General features: G+C 39.1%; 1 protein-coding gene across 6 annotated transcripts in view; it reads left to right on the top strand.

The window, feature by feature from the left end:
* Nucleotides 1–26,011, top strand: part of OTUD7A (OTU deubiquitinase 7A) — a 146,482-nt gene that overhangs the window by 106,959 nt on the left and 13,512 nt on the right. For all 6 annotated transcript variants that reach the window (XM_061447144.1, XM_061447143.1, XM_061447142.1 and 3 more), the window contains exons 7-11: nucleotides 10,674–10,856; nucleotides 11,605–11,823; nucleotides 19,557–19,658; nucleotides 21,169–21,296; nucleotides 22,378–22,490. In XM_061447144.1, the coding sequence (XP_061303128.1) occupies nucleotides 10,674–10,856; nucleotides 11,605–11,823; nucleotides 19,557–19,658; nucleotides 21,169–21,296; nucleotides 22,378–22,490 (745 nt within the window). The remainder of the gene's footprint in view (nucleotides 1–10,673; nucleotides 10,857–11,604; nucleotides 11,824–19,556; nucleotides 19,659–21,168; nucleotides 21,297–22,377; nucleotides 22,491–26,011) is intronic.

Genomic DNA, 26,011 nt, shown 5'->3' with positions numbered 1-26,011 from the left:
TCTTCCATCAGAAGCTGCAGTGCTCTTTGTTCTGTTAGTTCCTGCCAGTTTCTTGTGCATAGAACATATCATGCTTGGTTTGGGTTGCGTGTTCTTCTTGGTGCCTTTCTGTACTGTTTTATACTGAAGGGCTTTTTCTTACCCCTGCTTAGCACTCCTCACATTCTCTGTCTGCATGCTGTCCTGGGCCACCCAGACTAATTCCGTCATTCTTTTCAGTTGAAAGAACAACTTTCTACCAGCCCTGGCACACTTCTTGGTTACTACTACAGCTAATTATTAAAATGGGAAGCACAGTTCTTTCAGCTTGGTTACAATCACAAGACTGCAGTGTTCATCCTTGTTTAGGACTTCAGGGAGGACACTTGGTTGATAGCTGTTTACAGCATCATCTCTAATCTTGCAGAGTCTTTCAAGTAAATACCCAGCAGGAATTACCTTTTGAGAGCCTGCACATAAGTTTCCTCAAACTCATGGCATCTCCAAGACATCATAAATCCTGATGTTTTTATGTTAATAATTAAATATCAACCAAAGAACAAAGAGTAGGTCCCTATGCAAATAAAAGGACACCAAATGCTATTTGCTGACTATACCAGATGATAAATAAAATCATGGGTTGTGGAGAATATATGAGCACCACATATGTCAGCAAATTATAGAGTGGAGAGTGACTGTGACAGTTGCTTGGCTTTCAGAGCAGCATTTGACTCTGGGGACGTGGAAATTGGATCTAACATAACACAGTGTGATGGTTCAGGAATCAGTTATGCTTGAAGCAGATCACTTTGTATCAAAAACATCTGCTGCAGAGCTGAGATATTGTCTGTGTGCACTTTCATTCAGGAGGAAGGAAGACCAGAAGTTTATCTCTTCCCCAAAAAAAAGCCACAACAGATTTCTTCAGTCAACCTTCCTGAGAACATGAGCATTCTCATCACTGTAAATCTTACTCCAGCTTTACACATAATTCCTTGAGACAAAGGCTTCATTTTGAATTAGCAGTATCTAAGAGCACAATGTGAACTTCTGTTATATTTTCCTAAGTTGAAAAATACAAGACATTTTCATGTGTTTCATGAGGAACTTAGGAGCTGTAGGAAACTAGATGGTTGAAAGACAATCTGATAATGGTAAAAAAGGACACAGTTTGGGATTTAGCAGGGCACAGTTGATTCTATGTTACTGTAAAGGAATTTTACCATTAAGTAGAAGTATTCTGTGTGTTTTTTTGGGTTATCTTCATCTTTGAAAATGGGAACTCCAGAAAAGCAGAATATTCCGTTGGAGTCCACTTGTATGTTTAAGACTGTAGCAAAACTCCAGATCAGAATGAGGTCATCTGTTCTGCTCAGTCTTCATTGCCTGGGAGATCTGCTTCTGATGCTGTTTATTGCACAGGTCACCGATAGCACTGTTTCAGGTCTCTCTGATACTCATTCTCTTTTGCCATTTTACTTTTCAGTGATTAATTGTTTAGCTCTTGAATGCTGAAAATATATACTCAGCCTTTAATCTCGTGTGAGGAACATATCTATAAATATATCAGTGTCAATAATACTTCTTAATTGCTAGCGAAAATAATTGTGTTCCACATTGATTTTAATAGCCAGCATTTTATTTATTTATTTTTTTTTTATGTGTTTGGTGCAGCACAGAAATAATTTATGGTGCAGTTTAATGTGGATGTATGAATGGACTCAAAAAATTAAGTAAGAATGAAAAGTATGTGAAAAATTCCATCATACTTCCCATTTCTCTCTTGATTCCAATTAAAAAGAATAGAAATCAGTGATCTGGAATCTTTTTTTTCTAGTAAAGGCCAAGAGCGTGCCTTTGCCTGGTGCTGCTACCCTTATGAAAACAAAAGCAATCTACAATCTTTTCATGGCTATCTGGTATAAAACTCTAGTACTGGACTTCCATACTTAAGATGCTTACAACTACATAACATTAATTGTAAGTTAATATTCAGAAATTTCAGCTCTGTAGCATTAGCTGTGCCAGTTATGCATTAGTGGATTGTGCACATTTGCTAAACCATTTGTTTCTTTAAAATGTTATTTCCAGCTTCACTTTCATTTTTGGGTGACTTGTCCCAACTCTTCCGTCTGTTCCATTTCATGTCTCTTGAGATATTGTTCAGCATTTCTGTGTTTTTTACCTTGCTTGTGCGCTCCCAAGAACTGAAAGCGTACTTCCGTATGTGGGATTATAGAGAGCAGGCAGTGCATTTTCTGAAACTTCACTGAGTTTATAAATAATTTAAAAAGGAATAATAATTTAAAAATAATCATCAAAACTGAATCAAACTCAATATATTTAACTGAAAACCTGTCCTTGTATAAATGGTTTAATTTATTTCTATAAATGATGTAAATTTCACCCTTACATAAAAGCAATTGCTGTCTATTTCCAGCTTTATATAGCACTTAATTGTGAGGTAGTTCCTCATGACTTCAGAAATCCGGAGACTGGCTTTCCAGTCATGAGATGTGTGCAGTAAAGGAGACTGACCATATGGAACATGACAGATATGCAGTAGGTAGAGACATCTCCTCAAAGAACAGCGTATCCAAATGGAATTCAAAGAGAAGCATGTAATTAATGGAGGGGGGAGAGAAATTGACAGTGCTGTCACATGACTGAGTGTACAAAGCTAACTCCCCAAAATAGTCTCTTATTCTGCCCTCCCTCAGACAGTTCCTTTTTTAGTTCTCTTGTGGAAGCCCTGGCAAAGGCAAGAGGAAGCTGAACTGCTACCAATGTCTTGTTACACAGAGATCAAAATTGTCATTTCCAGCTGTCTGTTCAGCTTTGAGTGACTCTGCATTTTAGCAGAAAATGAGGCACATGTCAACACCATGGCCTTGCTACATCATTTTCCTTTGAGAACGAGGACCAGAATCTTGATTTAAAATCTATGATCTAATTTTAGCCTGGATTTGCATGTAAGGTTTTTGGAAGAAATAAAGCCTGTCTTGAGTTCCTGTTCTTATTTAGTACCTGTTGGAAAGAAGATGTCATGATGCGGAGATTTGCACTGTTATACTTTGTAACATGCATTTAAGCTGATAGATGGCACAGGAGAACATGAATGGAATAAGAGCCCTCTGTGTTATACAGCCTGCCAAATACTGGATTTGTGTTTAGTCATTTGTAAACATCTCTGATTGTACATCCTTACAGGTAGTTTTCACCTTCATAAGGGGAAGGACTACACAAATCAAGCATTCCTGCTGAAAATTCCTGTGCTTGTTTATTTGATTTGTAACTTCTCCGCAGTTACAAATGTAAAATGCTGGTTCTGTTAAATGGGCTGAAGGGGAGATGATGTGCCTCCCACTTAACAGCTAATGTTTTGTGTCTGTGGGACAGCTGCTATGCCAAGGACACCTTTCTGTATGCTGGCATGGAGTATTTGAGTCACAGAGGCATGTTCTCTGCAGTAGACTGGAAGGAGTTGTACTGACTTGGATGATATTGGAAACAAAAGTTCTGTCTGCCAGCAAGACTTTTCCTGTTCTGTGGGCAGGGACACTATGGGGTTTATCTATTTTAATAGGGAGGGTTTTTTTCCTGTGGATGCTTGGTGTTAGTTTTAGTACTAGTGGGATCGTCATTGTCTTCCAATTTGCTAGTAAAAATACAGACAATGCTAATAAAATAGTTAAGAAATAGTGGCAAACCCCTTGAAAGTTACAGTGCTGGTACTTGTTCTTCAGTAGTCTCTCACTTGTTAACAAAAATATTTTCTAAATTGTATTGCATTCAAGTGTGAGTTGCATTAACAATAAAAATGGCATCAAATGTCAAGTAGATGGAAGACATTGTACCCGATTAGAGTGGTTAAAAATTCCAAGAGGTGTGTCCATTTTAGTTTTCCTGCCATCTCACCAAAATACCTTTGTTACTTTCTTACTTCTGCCACACTGAAAAATGATGCTGTCTTCCTTTCAACTTAGTTTCTCGTTCGGTTGCACCATCCTTTTGTGCTTCGATAGACCTCATTTTTATTTACTGAAACACATCATTCTGTAACCTTGTCCAAGTTGCTCGCTCTGTGTGGCATTTTTCCCTTTCCTGTTTTGTGAAAGTTTTCACATGAATTCTTACTGGATATTTTTATTGCTTTTGCTTCTTAGATATTTGTGCCAGCAGTTCTTGCACTGTAAATGCAGGCTGCATCACAAGTGGTTTAATTCTGTCTGACCTTCCCCTTCTGCATCCTTTTTCTTACGTGGTCTTGGTTGTGTTTAGCTTTAGACAGCATTTCCTGCCCCTTGTAAAATTTCCTTCGCTGAACTCCTATGTACATGTTGTTGTGTTGTTGCTGCAAGCTGCCCTTCATTGTGGTCCATTCTATTTAGATCTTTCCTAGTTCCCTATCTGAAATTGCATCCTTTCTAGCATTTTGTCAAGCATAAAATTAAGAATTGCTGGTGACCTTTCAAATGTTCTTTTTACCATACTGGAGTAGGTGGATATTTGAAAGCTTGGCGGGGTGAAGTGCATTATACTTGCATGCTTGCTATTCCTGCTAATTAATGATAAATGTTCTCTGGTTTTATTACATCTGTTTTAAGACGTGAAAGACAGTCAATTTATTAACTGTTACAACCCCACTAAGCTATGCTGGTTTAGCCAAAACAGTAAAAAGCAAAAACCCAAAGAATACATAGTAGCACATCGTTCAGGTCTTGCTGCCCAGGTATTACCTGCCTGGAAAATGTAGACTCCAGAACCGGTACAGCTGAAGTAGCGTAGGCTGCTTCATAGGGCTATGATTTTTGTTATCAGAGGGTGCAAGCTGTGGTCTGACAAAGCATGTGCTTAACACTGAGCAAGCAAGGAGTGCTCATGTGCTGCAGAACATTAAGAAGCCACTTTCTCACACAGCATGATCAAGTTCAAGACTGGACTAGAGAAAGACTGTGTTAAAAATCAAGATGGTCCCTTATTCACCAGAAAACCAGAGGTGAATGCAACTAAGTACTATAGAAACTATTGTGATACCTGGGTGGTGCTAATTGTGCTACCTTTATGATGGTGGAGTGTATTCCTTTTCTAAAACATTACATTATGTGATAGTCTTGAGGCAAAGGATTTAAAGCAAAAGTCCAAAGTTTCTTGTGCTCTTTTGCTTTCAGATTTCAGCCTTCAAACTGAGCAGCTTATTAAAAGTGGGAGGAGTTAGAAACACATCTGTTGAAAGAAATCAGGGCTTTGTCAGAATGTAACTGAAACTTTTCCAAGAGAGCTTCAATAGAGAGCTCTATCTAGTTGTATTGTTTGGATCCACTGTGGTGGATGATGCAGCATACATGCAGCTTGTGGCTCACAAAAAACCTGGAGAGGGACTTTTTACAAGGGCCTGTAGTGACAGGACAAGGGGGAATGGTTTTAACCTGCCAGAGGGGAGACTGAGATTAGAAATAAGGAAGAAATCCTTCACTATGCGGGTGGTGAGACACTGGCACAGGTTGGCGAGAGAGGCTGTTGCTGCCTCATGCCTGGATGTGTTAAAGGCCTGGTTGGATGGGGCTTGAAGGCTGGAAAAGGCGTCCCTGCCCATGACATGGGCTTGGAACTAGAGGAGGTGTAAGGTCCCTTCCAACCCAAACCAGTCTGGGATTCTGTGAATGCTGCAGAGGAGAGTCCTGTGCTTCGTGTTAGCATCCTTTTTTTTTTTTTCCTTAACTCTTTACTAGTCCAGGCCAAAATGAGTAAGTGGCTTCTTAAATTATGTATTGTTTTATCTATGTCTTTGCTTTTTCTTCAGGCTGATAATGCAACCTGTTGTTATTCAAGAAACTAATTTTTAGGACACAAAACTGACACTGTAGTGTTGTTTATTTTTTTGATTTACCTTTCACGTGGATGCCTGCTGTCTGTTGCACTAAACATCAGTTCCAGTTCCCCAGAGTGCATCTTCCAGTCCTTATTCAGCTGCGCTCTTTGTTTTGTTGCTTTTCTTCCACACTGGAAAGACTTGGTTTCAAAGCAGAGATCTCTCAGTCCTGTTGGATTTTACACCTGCTGACTCGCGTAGCACATGTACCTGTTCTGGAAATAACTAAGAGAACTGTTTGTGTTGAGTTGTGAATTAATGTGATTCACTACCTGTGTTTTCTAGCCAGACTTGTGCTGCTCCAGCTTTTTCTGACTGATGTTCTCAGACCAATAGAAACTCAAAGCCTTTCATGTAAACCCGCTGTGTCAGTACTGCTTTGGAGCAGTTTGGTTGCTCCTAGCTGATACAGTGCTACCAGTGATTTGTCTTCTGATGGAATTGTACTGAATGTACTGAAATAACATTTTTGTGCCTGTAAAATACTTTTTAAAGACAATAGTAAATTATACAAACAAGTCAGCAGTTAGTGAGCAGTAGGGTGCATCAGATAATAGGAAAAAAAATAGTGTGAAAAATAGTCTTGTGTTGTTTTTGTCCTTCAGATTGCAACAAAAAGTCATATTTGATTTAATTTAATACGTAAAGTATATGAATTAGATGTTGCTTCTCCTTCAGCCTTGCGATGCAGGGCATGTCAGTGCCTGTGGCAGGTGGAACCTCCGTGGGGTAGGGAAGATTGCTCCTTTCTGTTGAGGGTCTGTGCAGGAGATGACAATTAAAGAAAATAAAGATAAGCAGATTAGGGACTTGTATGAGGAGCAGGGAATGGGAGGTTTCAGAGAAGAACAGGGATCAGACACACAGAAATAATAGAAAGTAGTCTTTTTCCTAGGGCCCCAGAGGAGTCAAAAATGAGAGGGCTGTTGAAACTTGTTGGACAAATAGCGAGACAGGAAGAAGAGACCTGCTCTGTGAGGCATGGGGCAATCTGTTTGATTTGCATGTTACATGAATTCATTTTTGTTGTTTCTATCCCAGTGAACCTCTGGGGTTTTGGTTGGGGTTTTTTCCTTTCTTTCAAAACTTAGTTTGGAAAGTGGTCAGATACAGATCTGGAAACGCAGAAGCTTTTGGTATGCAAAGTTTAAAGGAGAGCTAGGCAGAGCTAGCTCTAGTCATCTCCACAGGCATAAGCCCCACTCATTTCTTCAGTAAATTCAAGCTGAAACCTTCCCACCTGCCATGTCACACTGCCAGAAATCCTGGTTCAGATCATCTGCTCTGGGCATCCCTGAATTTAATAATCTTTCTGATTTGTTCCTAGCTTACCCATTGCTTCTGCAGCCTGTTTCTATGGTCCAGATCACGTCACACTTCTCATTAGAGCTGTTTGCTTTTACTTTATTTTACCCTGCATTACATTTTTGTACTTATTTTTTCTTCACAGTGTCTTTTATAAATGCCTCTGGCTTTCTCCATTTGTCTTTTCCCCTAATTCTCTTTGCTGCCTCCCATTTCCTCTACTTTGCCTGAAGAATTTTCTTCTTTAATCCTCCATAGCTAATGAATTCTGGTTCTTATGAACAATGGGAAAAACAAAAGGTTTGTGATTTATATTTACTGGTAGAAATACAAAACAAAACGAGAGGAAGCCTTGGCAAAGTGGGCAAGCTTATGTGTTTCTAGTACAGAAAAGACATCTGCTGAAAAGACATCTGCTAATCAGTAAAGGTGGCTAATATTCAAAACCAATATCCCATACAGATGGAAAGGTGCTTAATATGTTCTCTGATTTGGTTGGATTTTTTTCTTTCATTCTCATACTTGAAGGTTCCAGCAAATATTGGGAAAGTGAGTGTGATAATCATTTCCGGTGTTGGTTGTCTAAAGGTTAATGCTTTGAAGCTGAGCTGGTGTGTTTGCTCAGGAGATGGGGACAACTCCATGGAGATGAGAGATTTGAAAAGAAAGTATTTCTCTCTAAGGTACTTTTACATATAGAAATTTTATGAATAGTTTCAAGTCTGTATGAGAAGTTGTTACGAAGTTGTACTGTGGAGCATAATGTGAGAGTCACAATGCAATTTAGTTCTAAATCTGACAGTGAGGCAAGTTTCTGAAGGCTGACTGTAATTTTGGTGATAGAGCTTTTATATAAGATTATTATATTTGGCCTAAGACTAACCGAAATCCCGCTGTCCTTAGTCTACTGATTTTCTGCTTTTCTATTACATCAAAGCCCATCTCACAGCAGTCACTCACAGAGCACGCACAGTGGTTTTTGTTAGATTTTAGAAGATAAAATAGGAAAATATCTCAAGCAGATGACCAGTAAGGAATGCCCTGACACTAGAGGAAATGCTGTCTAGGTTCCATTAATAGGGGCATGTTACTCAAGGATTTGTACTGAATAAACACAGGCTGCTGCTGGCAGTCTGGTAGCACTGGACTTGCAGCATTGTCAGTACTTGGAGAACACCATTTTGTTTAAACCTACACTTTGAGGAATTATATCTATTGCCATTTTGGTGGTTTTAAAAATGGTTTATTTTACTGCCCTCATGGTTGAGGAGATGATTTCAAAAACATAATGTAAGAGCATCCAAAAAACAGGACTGAAGAAAAACACTCGCCACTCCAAACGCTGCTGTGTGATCACATCAGTCTTGGGAACACACTCATGATTCTCTGATGTTTGGGTTGGGCAACTTGATTCTGATGGAATATGTAGTTAGAGCAGAACCCTGACTGGATTGTAGACATTGAATCTGAAGGAGATTTTTAGGAAAGAAATGCTGTCAGTAACTCGAGTGCTTGTTCTGGGATCTCTTGACAGTTTTCACTGAATTTACATTTGTCCTACAGGCTTTCTAATAGAAGATTACAGCATAACACATAATGGTTCTGTACCACTGACATGGTGGTTTGTATCGTGGATGGCTCAGGGTGTATATAACATTCTTACTCAGTGATATTAATACTCCTTTCACAATGGCGTTTAGTACATCAAATCCAGAGGTAGTGTAGTTCAACCCTGCAGGTAACAGCTCTTTGTGCTGGCTTTTCTCTGCCTTAGTTAGGTTTTTGTTCTTCACAGAGATGACTGTAAGAGTGAAAGACCTTTTAATCTGTATAAAACTGTTTGTACTATTTTTGGCTTATTTTCCTTTGTGTAAGCAAACAAGTTATATTTAACTGCTACTCAGATAATGTAGCTTCTCAAAGTACATAAAGTGACAAGCTTTTATGGTGTAATAAATCTTGAATTAGTCAGAATCAGGTTACTTTTGAATCTGGAAAAGTGTTCATGAAATGCTGTGAAGGTCTCACATAATTAGTGAGATCTTTTTGCTTGCTATTAAATATTTGCAATTTTCCAATTAAAAACAAGTACTTGGAGAGCGCTAGGACACGTGTGCACTTTAACGCAGCAAGATCGTTTTGAATATAATATACAAACATCTCAGTGTTTTTTCATTATTATTGTTTGGGAAGTGGAGAGTACCACTTCACCACGTGGGCTAAGCAGACCTCTCCATCTCTGGATATTAGCCTGCATTCTCTTACCCCTGGTCATAGCAATGTGGTCCTATGGGAGGTGGTGAAGTGGGAGCTTGGAAGCAAATCTTTTAGAGGATTCTGCATTGGCAGGTTCCATGAGCAGCTCACGCAGACGTGGAGTCTTCTCCCTGCATGTTTTCTCTGTCCTGTGTTATGGGCTTTCTAGAAGACTTTTAAAATCTCTGAGGGAGAGAGTTCTCTCTGATGTGTAAGATAAAGGCTCCTAAAGTGGTTTGCATTTGCATTCTAGCTGCTCTGCAAAATCAAAAGATAAGGAAGCTTCTTATTCTTCTGTGCCACATCACTAAAAGTCACGTCTTTCCATCATTGCCACTAATCATTATTTACTATGAATACAGCTGTATAGATGTGAATTATTTCTGCCTGTCATTACTTTAGGTTAAATTCTGTGGGATTTAGTGTTGATCTTCCATTGCCAGTTTATGGAGCCATTTGATCAGAATCTGAGCAAGGCATGTCCTTGTATGACAGAACACGTGGGTTTCTGGATGAAGGGACAGTAATGGACGCCTTTTACCTGAGTGTTAGCAAGCTTTTGACACTGTTTCCCACAGTATTGCTATATTTGAGTTAGAATGTTACAGTCTGAAGGGTTGGGCAACTAGGTGGGTAAATAACTGTTGTGATGGTCAAGCTCAGAGGGTAGTAGTTAAGGTATAGCTGGTAACAAATGCTGTACCTCCAGGGCTCTATACTTATTTAAAGTCTTTATCAGTGAGGTAACATCAAGTTTGCAGATGCAGGACCAGCTGACATCTTTAAGGGCAGAGCTGCCTTTTAGGGGAACCTAAACAGAGAACTGAGCAACAAGAGCCTTATAAAATTCAACAGGGATGAGCAGTGGAGCTCTGCAATGATACAGGCTGGGGGGCAGCTTGGCAGAAAAAGACTTGGAGATCTTGGTAGTCAGCTGACCCTGCTTTGAGCTTCCCTGAGGTCTTCTCCAATTATGGTATAAAGAAAACTAAACTATGAAATAGAAAAAGGAAGTAAATGGATTCCTGTCTCTGTCCATTTGCTGTGTACTTTCAAGGTGTTTGTCAAATCTGCATTTCTGTTGGGGGACGAGCGGTTGTAAAGTCTTTTATCCAAAGAACCTCTGTTTCCTTGCTGATGATTGAATGAAGATTGATTTCTCTATTTAGGTTTATATTTTAAGCGCATACAAAGATGGTTTCCAGGTTATCAATGCGGTCACATACAGATGTGAGCAGAATGTCCTTTTGCTATTTGGCAGGCAAAAACTGGGACTTGACAGCAGCACTGAATGACTATGAGCAGCTCCGGCAGGTACACACGGCCAACCTGCCACAGGCGTTCAACGAGGGCAGATACCACAAGCAGCAGGAGCCAGAGCAGCCTCCCCAGGTGACAAAGGCAGAGCGGCCCTGCCTGCAAAGGCAGGATGACATTGCTCAAGGTAAGAACAGTTCTCCAGGACTTCTATGGGCAAGCAGCTTTCTAGCTTGTCTGCTTGCGAGTTGTGCTTGTCTGCAGGGAGCTGGAAGTCATTTGCCAGCAGCCTATGAATGGTGTCACTGTGGTGGCGCTCACAAAGCTGCTGCTAGAGCCTGCATTTCACATGTTTGACTTGACATGAGCTTTGCATCAGTTCTGCAAGTTATTTTTTAATGTGTGATGAAAGTACAAAAATACTTTGTCCCCAAGCAATCCTGTGGTACATATAAAAGGAATTAATTAGGGGCTGTCATACAGCACTGCTGTATGTGGTTTTCTGTGCTTATTGAGACCAAAAAAAAAAAGGTTAAAAAAGAAATTAAATTCATTTTTCAGTCTTTGCATTCCTTCAGTGTGTGATTAGGGTGAATCTATGAATAGCATTCAGCTGTAAAATTCTGTTCTTTCTTGGTTCCACACAAGAAAGGACAGCTTCCGTCGTCTGCCAAACAGAAACTGAAACCTTAAGAAAAATGAGTCATTACCTTTAGCAGTTAATTTCTAGTACAGGATGGTGACCATTACCATTTGCTCTAGCAGGTTTTATTTCGAATCTCCATCTCAGACTGCTGAAATGCATTATTTTTAATATACTCATTTATCAAGGAGGTGTAGTTCACACCCAGACAAGCAGGCATTCGCCAGCCTTGGTGTTGACTGGTCTTTTATGTAGTTTTACAGGTCAGAATATCTCTTTGCTTTCTCTACAGAAAAGCGTCTTTCCAGAGGTATTTCTCATGCCAGCTCAGCCATAGTCTCCCTTGCTCGATCCCATGTAGCAAATGAGTGCAGCAACGAACAGTTTCCTTTGGAGATGCCCATCTACACATTCCAACTGCCAGACCTTAGTGTGTACAGTGAAGACTTCAGAAGCTTCATTGAGCGTGACTTAATTGAGCAGGCAACAATGGTTGCTTTGGAGCAAGCAGGTGGGTAAATACTTCAGGTGTCAGCAGCTGGGCAATCTGACATTTTGGTTGACATTTCTAATCATGCTTCATTTCTGGAGCTTGCACATTCTGCATGGGAAATAAATGCCAGAGAGTAAAAGCAAATACTGTGCTCTTTGCACAGTGACACATACCCTGATCCTCTGTTTCTTTAGAACCGTATTAGAGAGAACTGTCACATTTACTTAATGAAGCAAAGAAATTGAGAGAGGAAGGAAGACTGATGGAGAAGTCCCGCACTAGAGAAGGGCATGAGTCTGGATGGTTGGGAGGGGTTGATAATTCCAGTTCTCCTGAGGAACTTCCATTGCAATGACTAACAAAGAAACTTCTTCAGGTTCTGTTGCAGCTTGAGAAAACAGGTTTAAGACATGCGTGTTATGTATTAATTATTATTTTTGTAATAAGAAACTAAATAATTTAAAAGTAATACTTGATTATTGCCATGGGGAAAAAGTGAAGACATTTGAAATTAATTTTAATTCAGATTTATTAGTTTGAGGTTTTAAGTCAGTTTTGAAGGATATGGAGAAATGTATTTAAAATTAATATCTGTGCCTTATGAAACAGCAAGTGTATTTGTGAATTGTGAAATCAACACATCTATATAGTGGAATGCCCAACTCTGAAGATACAAAGGAGTTACAAAATCACACTTCATGGCTGCCTGTGGGATATCAAACAGCCAGTTGCCTTTTCCTGTTGATTGCTCTACTGGCTCGTGTAAAGCTGTGTGCTCATCTGAGAGCTCATCCTTGAAAATAGCTGTGTAATCATGCTCTGTGTGTTCAGACTGGTGCTTGTTCTTGATCCAGGGCACTGCCTCATAGGGTTTAGGCAGGACCTCTGCTAATCTGGGGTCACACTGACTACTTACCATGTACTGTCATGTACTCATTTTTTGACTTTGGTATTTGAAAAGCAAGACAGATATAATAGCATTAAATAGTAAATATTTGAGGGGAAAATAACAACACAAAACCAACCACAAAACGCAAACAGTATCCTGAAGGCCTCTTCTGGAAAAAGGAGAAAACTCATACTTACATACTTGAAGATGAAGTATTTATACTCCATCTATCAAGAAAATCGATCTAGTTTCTCTAGGAACCAGCTAACACAAAAAGGACAGGGAGAAACCAGGATGGCTCTTCCTCTGGCAGCTCTGCCAAACACTCCCAGTTCCCATGGGCTATCAGAAAATACCTTGTTACAGTACCATTGGTGATCTACCCACTTCTGTGGAAGTACAGCCTTTACAGTCAGTTAATGCACGAGTGCAAACTAGAGAATCATGGTGGTTTTCTGACCTTAAGATCAGGGAGTATTTGAATTAGAGCTGACATCTTCTAATTCATACACATCTGGCTGGCTTTGAACTTGAATTAGGGCTGCAGAAACTACTTAATTTGCTGCCTCTCAGCATTCCTCCCTCAAATCCCTCTGAAAATTGGAATACATCAGGTAGTCTTTTCTTCACATTACTTCAATTAGGGCAATTAATTAGACTCAGTCTGGAGAAGTCCCTTCCTCCCCAGAGCCTCTTGCAGCCTGGGAAGGAGTGTGTTTGACCATCTGAAGTGCTCAGGGGTTTTATTGTTGTCGCCTGCATAGGCCTAGTTTACTCACGTGAGCATCTCATCGAAATAAACTGGAACTTCCTGGAAAAGAGTTCTTCAGTTGAAGTAAGTTGAACAGATCAAATAGTGAATGTTTAAGGAAATAATGTAAGACTTGGTGTAAACTGACCTTTTGACTCTATTTTAGGTACAAAGAAGCTCCATTCCTTTAATTTCCTGACTTTTTTAGACATATTGTTATGTGAAATGAAGAGAGTGAATTAATAGGAAAGTCACTTAGCAATAGACATTTTATTGTCTCCTACTAACAGGGCCCAGTTTGACTACGGCATAAAAAAAATGAACAGATGTGGTGCATTCCAAGCAAAGGGCCTAAAACCTATCTCAAAACAAACCAAACCAAACCCTATGAAGGACAGTAGCTGCTTTAGCTGAGGTTCTTGATATCATTAAAGGAAAAGAGAGAGGTGTGTGCTTCGGTTTATGGGCCTAAACTGCAAGAGAAAGGGGAAAAAAACTCAGCTGATTAGGCAAAAGGAGGAGGAACTTTATTAGGAACATAGAGCAGTTTGCTACCCCCAAAGTGTGGCCATTATTAACAGAATGCCATGTGTGTTGTCTGAAGGGGCTGTATGAGCTGGATGTCTATAAATGCCTGTAAGGTTTTTATATTCCCTTTTTATATGCTTAGGCAATTTCTACCATTACATCTCTACATGAAAGAATGTTCGGGTCACATCTCATCTGTAGAGAAACTCAGGGCAGATTTCCTGATTTACTCAGAAATGCTGTGTGAGATGATAAAGGCCCAGACAGGGAAGGTAGAATTTACTGCTGCTCTAGTGTGTACTTCACCCTGTGTGACTGCTTTCTATGTCTCTTAGAGGATGGAATTCACCACATTCATAAAGATGTTTGGGGCTTTCGTGTATCTTAAAACTCAGGTGTTCATTATTGCCTGAACTGGAGTGGAATCAGCGTGGAAGTAATGTGCAGACTGATCTGTGAGCACTTTCGCAGTCATCAGTGTGGTGCTTCAGTGGAGAATGGCTCAGATACTGATCATATCAAATGAAGTCATGTGTGAAAGGGATTTTATTATTCTAAGTATTTTGCTGCATTTTCATTATATGCACGTTGACTTTTAGGCTGACAAAGGGATAATACAAAAACTTCTGTTGTACTGATGAGCTCAAAAAAACCCAGCAGAAGAATTGTCGGTCTAGCACAGTGTTTGTAATGAAAAGAAGTTTCTATTGCAGTGCTGGAATGCAGTTCAATACAGAAATTAAAAGGAAGCTGTATGAACCTTCAAGAATATTGCTTTCCTTCACTCTTCTTTCTGTGCTCACGTTTGTGTTTTCTATGAAGCATTTTATACAGATACAGGCAAAATAAAAATTAATACATTATTAAGCCTGGGTTTCACATCCCCAACACCAAATCCACCAGAATTCCGGAAATGTGTGATTTTAAACTGTGGAAAACTAAGATGCGCTAAAGAAAAACTGATGCCTTTTCAGGCTGTAAAAACATTTTCTTATTCCAGGATTTTTAACAGGTTTTCACATAGCATATGCAGGGTACTGGGGTAGCAACTGTTGTAATTACAAAAGAACTGTATTAATTTCCTGATATCTAAGCTCTGAAATGCACATTTGTGTAATTCGGTTTTAATATGAATGACAAATACTGTATTTCAGGGTAGGATGAAATGCAATAATGCCATAGAAAACCGTCTGCCTCAGGTTAGGAAAGAAAACTGGTAAATACTGGATCTGCTGTGACCTGCAGCTCACTGAATTCAGTGTCAGTCGTCTGCAGCCAGTAAGGCCTAGTCATATATTTCTGTGCCATCTTATTTTATGATCTTTGATTTGCTTCTGTGACAGAGTCTGCGTTGCTTATGCATCAGGCTAAAAGAGAAGCATTTACTTGATTGCTCAGCTTCACTTATTTCTATGTGCACAGCTCAACATTACATTTCAAGGACACCAGGAAATATGAATAGCTTTGCAGATGCTACTGCAAAGCTGATTCCATCATCTAGAATAAAAGAGAGAGCTTCTACAAGAAAGTGCTTTCTTTCAAATACAGAAAATGTATTGGTAAATGCTTTATTTCTTCCCTTATTTAAAAAGTCATGGAAAGATTATTATAAACAAATCTGTTCTTGTAATTTTCTTCATGTCAGTACTTGCAAGTCCATGTTTAGTGTATGGAAGGATTAAAACTAAAAGTAAACAAATCCTCTCAGCTACAGTCATGCCAAAAACACATGAGAGAAGAGGTAGCTCTGCTGAAATCTGGATTTGAGATTCCTGCCCCTATTGCTGATTGTCTGACTATTTCAAGTGGGCTGAGTACTCCTCGGCTGCCTTCACCATCTGGTCCTCTGTGCACCCAGAGTAGCTATTGCTGTTGGATTCCAGGGGGGAAGGGGGAGTTACTGAATGTTCTGGGTGAATCACTGCTTTGCAGAAGATGTGGGGTGTCCAGAATTAGGCTTACTTTGGAAGCTGAAAATGTTATTTGGTGACTTGCTCATCTTGGGGGGTGGATGAGCGTGGATATCTGGTAATACAGTGTGCTGGGGAAATGAAAGGAAGGCAGGTTTTAGCTTAGTTTCCTAAGGAAGCTGAGCTTGTGTCAGCAAGCTGTCTCTTAAGATTGTACCACTGATTATTTTTTCAATTTACCTCTGCCAGTGTCAAACCTATTTGTGAGCAAGCATTTACAGATTTCATGGAAATAAGCAGTCATCTCATTTGTAGTATTTCCGTAGAAGAAAAACTTGCAATGTGAATATTGTCAATTAAATGCTACAGACTTCACATGGGAAACTGCCTGTTTGCCTTGGAGGCCATGGTGTGCAATCTGGCTTTGCAGTGAAAATTCAGCCACACTCATGGGGAGCTTGAGGGGGGGGCTTAACCTTTGTAGCATCTCCTTTTCCCCTGTCAAAAGAGAGTTATATTAAGTTGCTGCTTGCTTAAGTGTAACCTTTTAGTGGTTAATTCTACCAGAAGAAATCATATTAGAAGCTGAAACCAGAGAAAAGAAAATATAGACAGGAGAAAATTAAGAGGGAGCAAAGGATGTATGCAGAGTTTCCACAAAGATGCTACATTCTTTAGCATCACATAACCGCCTGTTTGTTTTGAATTTGGTTGATTTGTCTGTGTACCACCAACCTTGTGCATGCTTGGGCAATGAATATTTCATAGTGGTCCTTAGTAAACACAGTGGGCATGATGCTAAAAGCTTTCTTACCTTCACTAGTACCAGTGCAGGAGGCATCGGGTGCTGATATCTGAAGCCAAACTTGGCTCTTGTTAATATTTGAATGCATTCTCTGTTCTCTGTAGCCTTCTTTTTGAGCCATTCAGGTCAAATAACCATCTAGAACCCTCCCTGGAAATTTACTCCTATAAATCTTGCATCAAGAAACAATACACTTGCGGCTTGTAATACAATATGGAAGCTTATGAAAATACAAACCTTTCTAGTGTCTATTAATTATACTTGAACATTAACTCTCTGAGATTCAGCTTACCTTCCCTGCATGGAATACCAGATACATACCCGTTTCTGTATCAGAATGATTTGACTCTTGTTGGGCCCTGCAAATGAGGGAGGAGGGGGAGCCAGTACTCACTTTGTATTATGTGAAGTCTGATGCACACTATGCAGTGCACAACTAGGATAGTATCAGAATACAGCAATAGTTGACAGTCTTTAGCCATGGAGGATACTAGATTCTGTTAACATTACTTTTGAGTTTTCACCTCAAATATTCAGTATCATGCAGAGAAAGAGAAATATTGTGTGTGCTTGTGTCTGCCTCTGATTGTATGTTGTTCAGTCATAGACCTGGATAGGACTTTCAATCTTGATCTAAAATTAAGATCAAATTTTAATGTACTGGATTGTGGCTTTGTTAATTCTCAGAGGGTTGTTTTTTTTGCTGTAAAAACAACAGATTGATTTCTTAATTTTTTTTTTTTTTTTTTTTAAGATTGAATAGATTTGTAAGCAAGTAAGAATCAAGATCAAGCAGGAGTCCAGCAAAGAGTGAGAAATGGGTCTAGTTTGGCCATAAATATCATCTTAGCAGAGCAGACAGAAATCATCCTGAGGAAGAACTGTTTCTGGTTTTCATTCAAGCTCCACTTCCCTGTTGTTTCCCTGAAGGGATCAACTATAACCTCGAGATCTGAAAAATGAAAATGCACTGCATTTTTTTGTCATAATCCAATGCATTTCTGCTAACTTTTTAGTCAGCCGTAAGCTTTGTGATGTTAACCAAGCTCACAAACATATTTTTGCATAAACTGTTTGAAAGCAGATCACTTTTATAGAAAACTCCTGTTATTCTAAAGGTTCCTAAACAGCAGACTTTGACATTTTTTACCAATAACTGCTGGTTCATCAGCAAAGCGATACCACGCATCATTCCCTTAAGCCCTAAGGTCTTTCTGCTTTAGGTCTTGTAACTGTGCTTTAAGCAGCACCTTGGTATAGCTTATTACTAAATCTGATACCACCAAAGCATTCTGCAAAAAGCAGGTGGCAAGTTGTTATTTCACAGCCCACAGACACAGGAGTTGCTAAAAATGTTAACTTGTTATTTTGGATTTATCTTTCCCAAAGGCTATCCAATAGTGCTTTAAATGAAGCTTCTTTAATGCATATTTAATTTAGAACTCATTAAGCCTAGTATGAGATGTTGGGCATTTACAAGCTGGCTGCTAAAATCATATGAGGATTACCAAATGTGCTTAGTTATTATCTGCTGTGCATCTTTACAGCACAGTAACCTCTCGACCCGTATTCACTGATGGAATGTAATTACGTATTTCTCTGTACCCAGAACAAGGAGTTGGGGTCACATGTTAAAGTATCACTATACTGGTTTTTGGCACAATATATATTACCTCTCATTGCAAGTAAACCAGTATAACTTTGTAATGGAAACTTATTAATGGAGAAGTTTTTTTTTCCATGCATGAACCTGTTTCTGTTTTGGGGATTTAACCTCTAATACAAGACTGCATGCACTATTTCAGCTTGCAAGTAAAGGAATTGGGGGTAGAGAAGTCTGTAGAAAAGGGCAAAAAAAGAATGGAGTCATCACAAGCTGCCTGTTGCATTATTCATTCAATTATTCAACTGTGCATTACCCAGAGACTGTCCATTACCCAGAGATGTCTTGGGAAATACACAAACTCTACTCCTTATTGTTAATCATCTGCTTGTCCTTATCCCCCAAGAAGATATACAATTAGTCACATCAGATTAGAAATGTTACATGACCCATTAATCAAGACTTAGCGCTTCAGTAAGTGCCACATGGCAACCTGCATGACAGGAATTCTGTATTTCCAGTGCTGGCTTTGGCACTGATATTCTTCATGGCTTCATTTGCTTCATCTAGGTACAAGTATCTGTTCTCTTGTCAGCCCATCCCTGGTTCATGATCTGTAAAACGTGCCTCACATATCAGTGATAGATAAGTGATTCTGTAAGTGTTCTCAGAGAGAAAAGCCACATGCTATCCTACACCAGAGCTATGCCTTTGGTCTCATTTAAATTCCCTGGTAGCATAGCTGTTGATTTTAGTAGGTCTAATAATGATTTACACTATGGTAAATGAGAAGAGAATCAGCTGTTGAAACAATCCACCTGATTGTAACAATAGTACTTTACTTAATGGTAACATTCATTATCTTGATTAACACATACATATGTTGTCTCTTGAGACTTTATTGCTGTAACATAAACTGTCATCTGTCTTCAGGAGGCCAATGTCAGTTATGTTTGGGAACTGATACCAAGACTCATAATGGTATTTAGGTAATGAACTCCTTGGAAATCCACCCCTGAATGCAGCAGATGAGAATGGAAGATGCCAATTAATGAAAGGGGGTCTCGGTTTATTCCAAATTAATATAGTTTATCTGTTCTTCTTTCCCACTTTTCAGTTTTCATTTCTGATGTTACATTTAAGTTTACTTGGCAGAAAGGATGTTCATGATTCACCTCCAGCATCAGCATTGTTGTATGACTGTACACAGTACACATCCTGTTCTAGTATCCGCTCCACCAGTTTAATAGAGGCTCTCTTTTCAGGACGATTGAATTGGTGGTCCACGGTGTGTACAAGCTGCAAACGTCTTCTTCCCTTAGCTACAACCGGTGATGGAAACTGCCTCTTGCATGCTGCATCTTTAGGTAAGGGTGAATCTGTACATGAAACCTTCTGACAAAAATATTTATGACTTTTCTCTATCTCCAGAAAAAGCTCAGAAACACTTGAGATGCAAAGATTTTCATTAAAAGCCTGGTTCTGGAGCAGTATAGTCTTCAAATTTCATTTAATTGTTGTTTGCTTTAGGCATGCTTGAGAGAGAAAGGTAAAAAAGTTTTATCAGGTTGTAAAAGAGTGTAATTGGAACAGTACCAAAACCCATGTATCATAAACACCAGTGATATGCCTTGTCCTTACAGAGCCCAACCTAATAGCTCTGGAGCAGGCAAATTCCCAGTGCTTCTGCAGGATTGTCCTTGTTGGCAAGGAATTGCATTTGTTCTCTGGCTTGTGTTAAACAGTTCTCTTGCCGTCTTCAACCATGCAATATCTAGCTGTTACCTCTGTTGGTTCCTTGTAGAGCTGAAGCATATGGGAAGCAGAGTTTGGGGTGAGTTAGAATAATTTCCAATGAATTAATCATAAATACAAGATCTTTGAAGCTATTCTTCAAATCAAACAGAAACCTGTGAAGCTGAAAGTCTTTGATACGCCTTCTCCATCCTAACCTGCTATGAGGAAACTTACTGGTTTTGTTGCAGTTGCTAAAATCTTCCAGCAACAGGACTCCAAAAGGTGGCTTTCTAAAAAACACTGGGATTTTTAGTATTTTGAAGAGACTCTTCATTTTGAAAGAAGTAATAAGAAAAGAGCTTTTGCTGTTTCCAAGGATCCTTCTGTCTTTGTCCACTTCATTTTGAATTAGGGGGAATGGTGTATTATCTACAGCAAATGCTTGGAGTATTTTGTTGTTCAAAGCCTTAAATGTGTTTAATACCAACAGCTGGCCGTAAGGGAACTGAACTGTGGCTGGCTGCAGGTTCATGTCTTGTGGAGAGCTCTGCTCACTTTTGTTAGAGGTTACTCTTTGTAACCACTTGAAGATGTTTCCTTATTTTAAAATGAGCTTAAAGCCTCTGGCTGGTTGTATTTTTAGATTGTCAATCATTTTGAATGCTTGTTTCTTTATTTGGATGTTGAAGCCAAAGGAAATGCACCATCATGCTGTTACACGAGTTAGAGGCCTTTGGGTGTTGGCATCATCTGCAAGTCACAGAAGTGCCTGCAGTTGTCATTAGCATTCTTGTGTCTGCAAGATCTGTTGGCAACTACAGCTAAAGCCAACCTGTGCACTGAATATTCCATTGCTTGCAGCAAAGTTGAAGCTGTCTGCAAGCAGACACTGAAACAACTCCAATCCTTAGTCATTCCTCAATCAACGTTTAAACTTTGATAGCATTCTCTCTTGTTACTCATTAGCTTATCCATATTGACTGTTTAGGAAGCCATAAAAAGAGTGAGTGAATTATTTGCCAAGGAAAATCTTAAATAATGTATAAGCTATGCTTCTTTTGCTAATAGAGCAGTATTAATTGTATTAGTACTTAATATTTCTATTTCTTGAAAGCTGAATGTCATCTTGTGCTTCCTTAGGGATGTGGGGATTTCATGACCGGGACCTTGTTCTACGTAAAGCACTCTATACGATGATGAGAAGTGGAGCTGAAAGGGAAGCACTGAAAAGAAGATGGAGATGGCAACAGACACAGCAGAATAAGGAGGTCTGTATGGTCTGGAGACAATCTTGTTAATATCATTTAGGGCCAAAAACATTCCTCTGAAGTTTGGTGTGAGTTTTAATTGCTATTAAATTTCTTGTGCTTCCATTTTGCATGAGGAAAGAGATACTTGTATTTGGACTTTTTGTATCTGAATGCAAAGGTATCTGTAGCTCTGTGAACATAAATATGTACAGTTCTATGTCTACAGAGGTCTAAGATGAGTTTGGAACCTGTAGACAATTTTGGGCTACAAAACTAAATGTATAATACAGCTATCACAAACATTACAAAATGAATGGATGAAATCTACAAAAGCAAGAAAATCCCATTTAGGAAAAATTCCCCAGAATGGAGAATTAGGATTCTTAGAGCTGTGACCAAATATTGAGGGGATGTTTCTTAACTTAAATCATCTGTAGATTTGGTTTGTCAACTGAAAGCTGTACTTCAGCACATATTATTTTCTGAAGATGTCTATGCCTACACAGTGGCTAGAAAAGCCAGTTCCAGGGGTAACCCTGAAAGCAGTCAAGTGAATATGCTTAAAGATTTGTGACTCCTTTGTAACCAGCAGTCAGTGAGAATACAGCTGAGCTGTGACTGACTTGGCTGCTTCAGGCTACCTGGAAACACAGGGGCACAGAAGTGTTACATACCCTTGCTGCTCTTGAATAGAGGAAGAAAGCATCAAGCATTACTTGCCTGGCAAGGAGGGCATTCATAGTAGTTCAGGATACTGGGGAAGAAAGCAAACCTCCAGACATGGGCACTGAAGCACACTAACCATGCTTGCAAAGAATTCTCATGGGTATAAATAACTGGATCTGCAGTAGTGGAGTGCTGTGCTGGCAGCAGCAGACCCACATCTAGAAATGAAATCCAGTGTGCAGTCACTGGGTTAGAACTTTTTCAGAAGTTAATAGTCTTTCACCTGAATAGAAATGTTAAACCGTTAATGGTCCAAGATACTGAACTGCATCATGTGTGAAGCTCAAGATAAGTTAATCATAAATATTACTGCATAACTCTGCTTACATTTTGTACCAGCGTAATGGTAAAGGTATTTCATTCTCTCCCATAGTCAGGTTTAGTGTATACAGAAGAAGAATGGGAACGAGAGTGGAATGAGCTGCTTAAACTGGCATCGAGTGAGCCTCGTACACATTTCAGTAAAAATGGAGGCACTGGTGGTGGGTAAGTTTAGAGTATGACAAAATCCTTTAGTTTTGTTCCCAATAGGAAGGCAATACAGCACAAATGAAGGAAGATGTTTCTAGGACCGTCAAACTGTCTTTTCAGATTTTTTTTTCGTGGTAGAATATTACAATCTAACATCCCATTATAATACCTAGTGTTTTGATTAAGTTTCCTTGTACAGCTACCACACTAACTTGAGGTTACTTTGCAGCCAAGAGTCTGGATTTTGTTAATCCTGATTTGTGGGTCTCAGGAACCAGAATGTCGGCAGTAGCATTTCAAGGAGATGAAGCGCCCTGTTCCACTGCAGATACAAAGCTCTTTGAGGAAGGTTTAGCAGGAAGACAGCCACTGCTCAGATGTTTTCACTGAAATATGTGATGACAGAGTAACATCACCTCTTCTAACAACATTCTGGAAGAAAGTAGTTTGTGCCCGGATACCACATTTTCTGTGCATTAGCACGGCTTTAAAGCCGCCTTCTCATATTCATACATATTTAGCTTTATAATTCAAAGAGAAAATATTCTGAGAGATGTTTTTCGAGGGCAAGTCACCAAGTAACTCCTCACGTTTTCTGCTTTTAAAATGCTGCTAATCCCAAGGGCATAGAAGGGCAAAAAAGTAATATTTTTGGTATTAAGGCTAAAGATGAAATATTTGGATGCAGTGCCTTTTTAAACAGGAAGTGGAATATTGTATTATATTTTGTAGTCTCTTGAAGCCCTTCTGAAAAATCAGTGTGCTACTTTAGTGTTTGAACAGTTACAAAGAAGTTCACCTAAAAATTACAGTAATTAATATTGCACTGAAAGGAACAGTTGCCCTTTTTTTGACTATTCAAGCTTTTCAAGCTTTAACTGTAACAAATCCAGTTCTCTCAAATGCAAGAATTATTTAAGGATTGTGGGGAGGTTTATATCTGATTAATCTGATTCACTGTCCTCCTGGTAAAAGTCAGTGTTGCTGGAAGGCTCTGTGTAGGGTATGTCTGTATTTCTAAGAAACCACATCAGATGCTTTTCTTACCTAATTTCACATCTGTTGATCTAGGTTGATTCCATGGGAGTGTGGCTGAAGGCAGGAACTTTGATTACGCTCTGTAAAGTTGGCAGTGTTTGCCACTTAGTACCCAGTACTAACAGGCAAACAACTAACAGGGCAGCAAGGAAAGAGTGTGTTTTCTTGAAGACCACCTTAGTATGTGTGCTTTGTATCATACTCAATAGCATTTTAGTGAATTAGCTTATTATAAACAGTACCAGATAATCTGATGGTCACAGGAAAAATGCAGTAGTGTTTGATGCCAACATGTGTTTAGTTTAGATGTATAGGTGGTGTTGGAAAAACTGGATAGAAATATATTTGTGGGGGAGGGAGGGTGGAAGTTTGGGATGAAATAGTACCTACAACATTGAAATACCCCAGTCCACACACAGAATCTGCTTTAAACATCTGGTATGTTAAACCATCCCTCACTTACAGTGCAGTTGATTCCAAAGTTTAGATTATTGACCAGCTTTAAGAAGGCAGAAACTTTAGGTTTTGTGTCCAGTGTTTATCACTGAAAATATTCAGTGGTGGTTTGTTCAGTGCATACTTTTCTCTAGCTACTGTTTTCCCTTGGAGAAAATGGCATGTGGTGGTAATTGACAAAATAAGGCATATGGCACAATGAAAATGATAACATCTTTAGAAAACATTCTCTGGGCTTTGAAAAGAATATTATACTTTCCTGTTAACCCTGTCAGGGATGGGTACATCTACTCATGCAGGAGGACATCATTTAGAAAATTCTCAGCCATAATGTGTCTCATTTTCTTTGATTTTGAGGCAAAAGAAACCCCCAACAGATTGGTTTCATTTTACTCTCTAGTTGGTTTCCTGTGTTTGTTGATACTTTCCTGTTGGTATGCTCTCGTCTTCTAATGCAGTTCAATTCACATTTCTATTCACCACTAGTATTTTCTGGCCTTATTCTGTTTCCTTCTATACGTTTCACGTACTGTGTAGTTTCGGTATCTGCCAACCAGAGATATCCTCAAATGGTACATTTGCCAGTAAATGAGCAGACACTTAACAGGGAGTAGTATCACTATTTCATAAAGAACTGATTTAATTTGGTTTTAAATGTTCTCATCAGGGTTTGCATTTATCTTTTTGCCAGTCAAAATAAAGTAAGGGTAAACAGACAATAGTTAATGTTTCTTTTAAAATAGTGACACAGGAATCGGGCAAGAAAGCTAGCATATTAAAAGTGTAAATATGTATTTCTCTTTACAGTCATTTCAAAGACAGAAAGAATGTGACAGAGTGAATTATTTTTCTGAGTTTAATGTACCCATGAGATAGAAAAGGAATATCAAAATCCTGGTTTTAAGATGGGGTATATTACGTTCTCTAGTTAGGCACCATATTAAGAAAGCTTGCCATTTAGTCTTTGAATTGTAGACGAAGCGTTCTCCTTTGGTGTCAGAATTAGCTACTATATCAGAAGTTGTATCAGCTTCAGAAGAATTCAGTGACAAGGCTATGTCTGGGATTCTGCTGCCTCATTTACCTGCAAGTTCCTCTCAGTTATTTTTGAGTGAACTACACGCAAAGGAGATCAGCAGTTGTTGCTACGTCTCTAAAGATTCCTTCTTTGAGAGCGCTCTTGCTCTGAGGCATGGAAGCTGGGGAAAAAGGGAACACAGAAAAACCTGGTTCTTCAGTTCTTGTTTTCAACATATAAAATCCTTCAAGCGCTAAAGTAGAGCTAGCTCAGTAACCATGAAGCAGATTCTTGTCTTGAAACAGATTTGTACATCTTGTACATGTAAATGTAAAAAATTTCAGATCAATGCGCTTGTTTCGTTTATCTCCATTTCCAAGCAAACCCAGGAGTGTCGGACTGGGGGAACTGCTCTGGAAAAAGGAAAATGTCTTGTACCCTCTGGTTTTGTTAAGCACCTAACTGCTTCAATCCTGCTGAAGAGACAATTCCAATCCAGTCCTTCATTTTGCAGACTGTTGTCAGAGATTTCAAAGCCTGTTCTAGTGTGACATCGAATATCACAGTTATTCACTTCCTGAAAACCTAGCAGAGCTGAAAGCTACATGTCATGGTGTGAGCTAATATAGATTTTGAAAGTGGATGGTATACTTATTTAGTCTTATCTATCACCTTTTAGCTAGCTGCCTCATATGTCCTTGGCACTATCCTGTTCATAAAGTCAGGTGATTGTACATGGGGAAGAATGGAGGGAATATTGCTGTAATCTTCCTGTATATCATTAGAGATTTATTTAAGGCAGAAACCCAGAACATTTAAACAGGAGGTGCCTCTCAAATGCATGTAATCTCTGAGCTTTGGAACTCTGTTAGGTATTCAGAGTATTTCAACATACAGTCCTTCATACAAAACCACTGTGGCCATCAGAGACCCTCATCTTGTAGAGAATTTAGTTTAGCTCATTGAACAAAAACATTGCTTTAAAACTGTTCTTATTTGATCTGGTTGTCTGTTGTAGGAGTGC

Source organism: Pezoporus flaviventris, unplaced genomic scaffold, assembly GCF_033815535.1.
Source record: "Pezoporus flaviventris isolate CSIRO_AGI_PZ_B2104156 unplaced genomic scaffold, CSIRO_AGI_Pfla_v1 ptg000006l, whole genome shotgun sequence".
NCBI classification, from domain to species: domain Eukaryota; kingdom Metazoa; phylum Chordata; class Aves; order Psittaciformes; family Psittacidae; genus Pezoporus; species Pezoporus flaviventris.
Note: the sequence above shows the minus strand (reverse complement) of the source record. Positions and strands in the feature narration are given on the sequence as shown.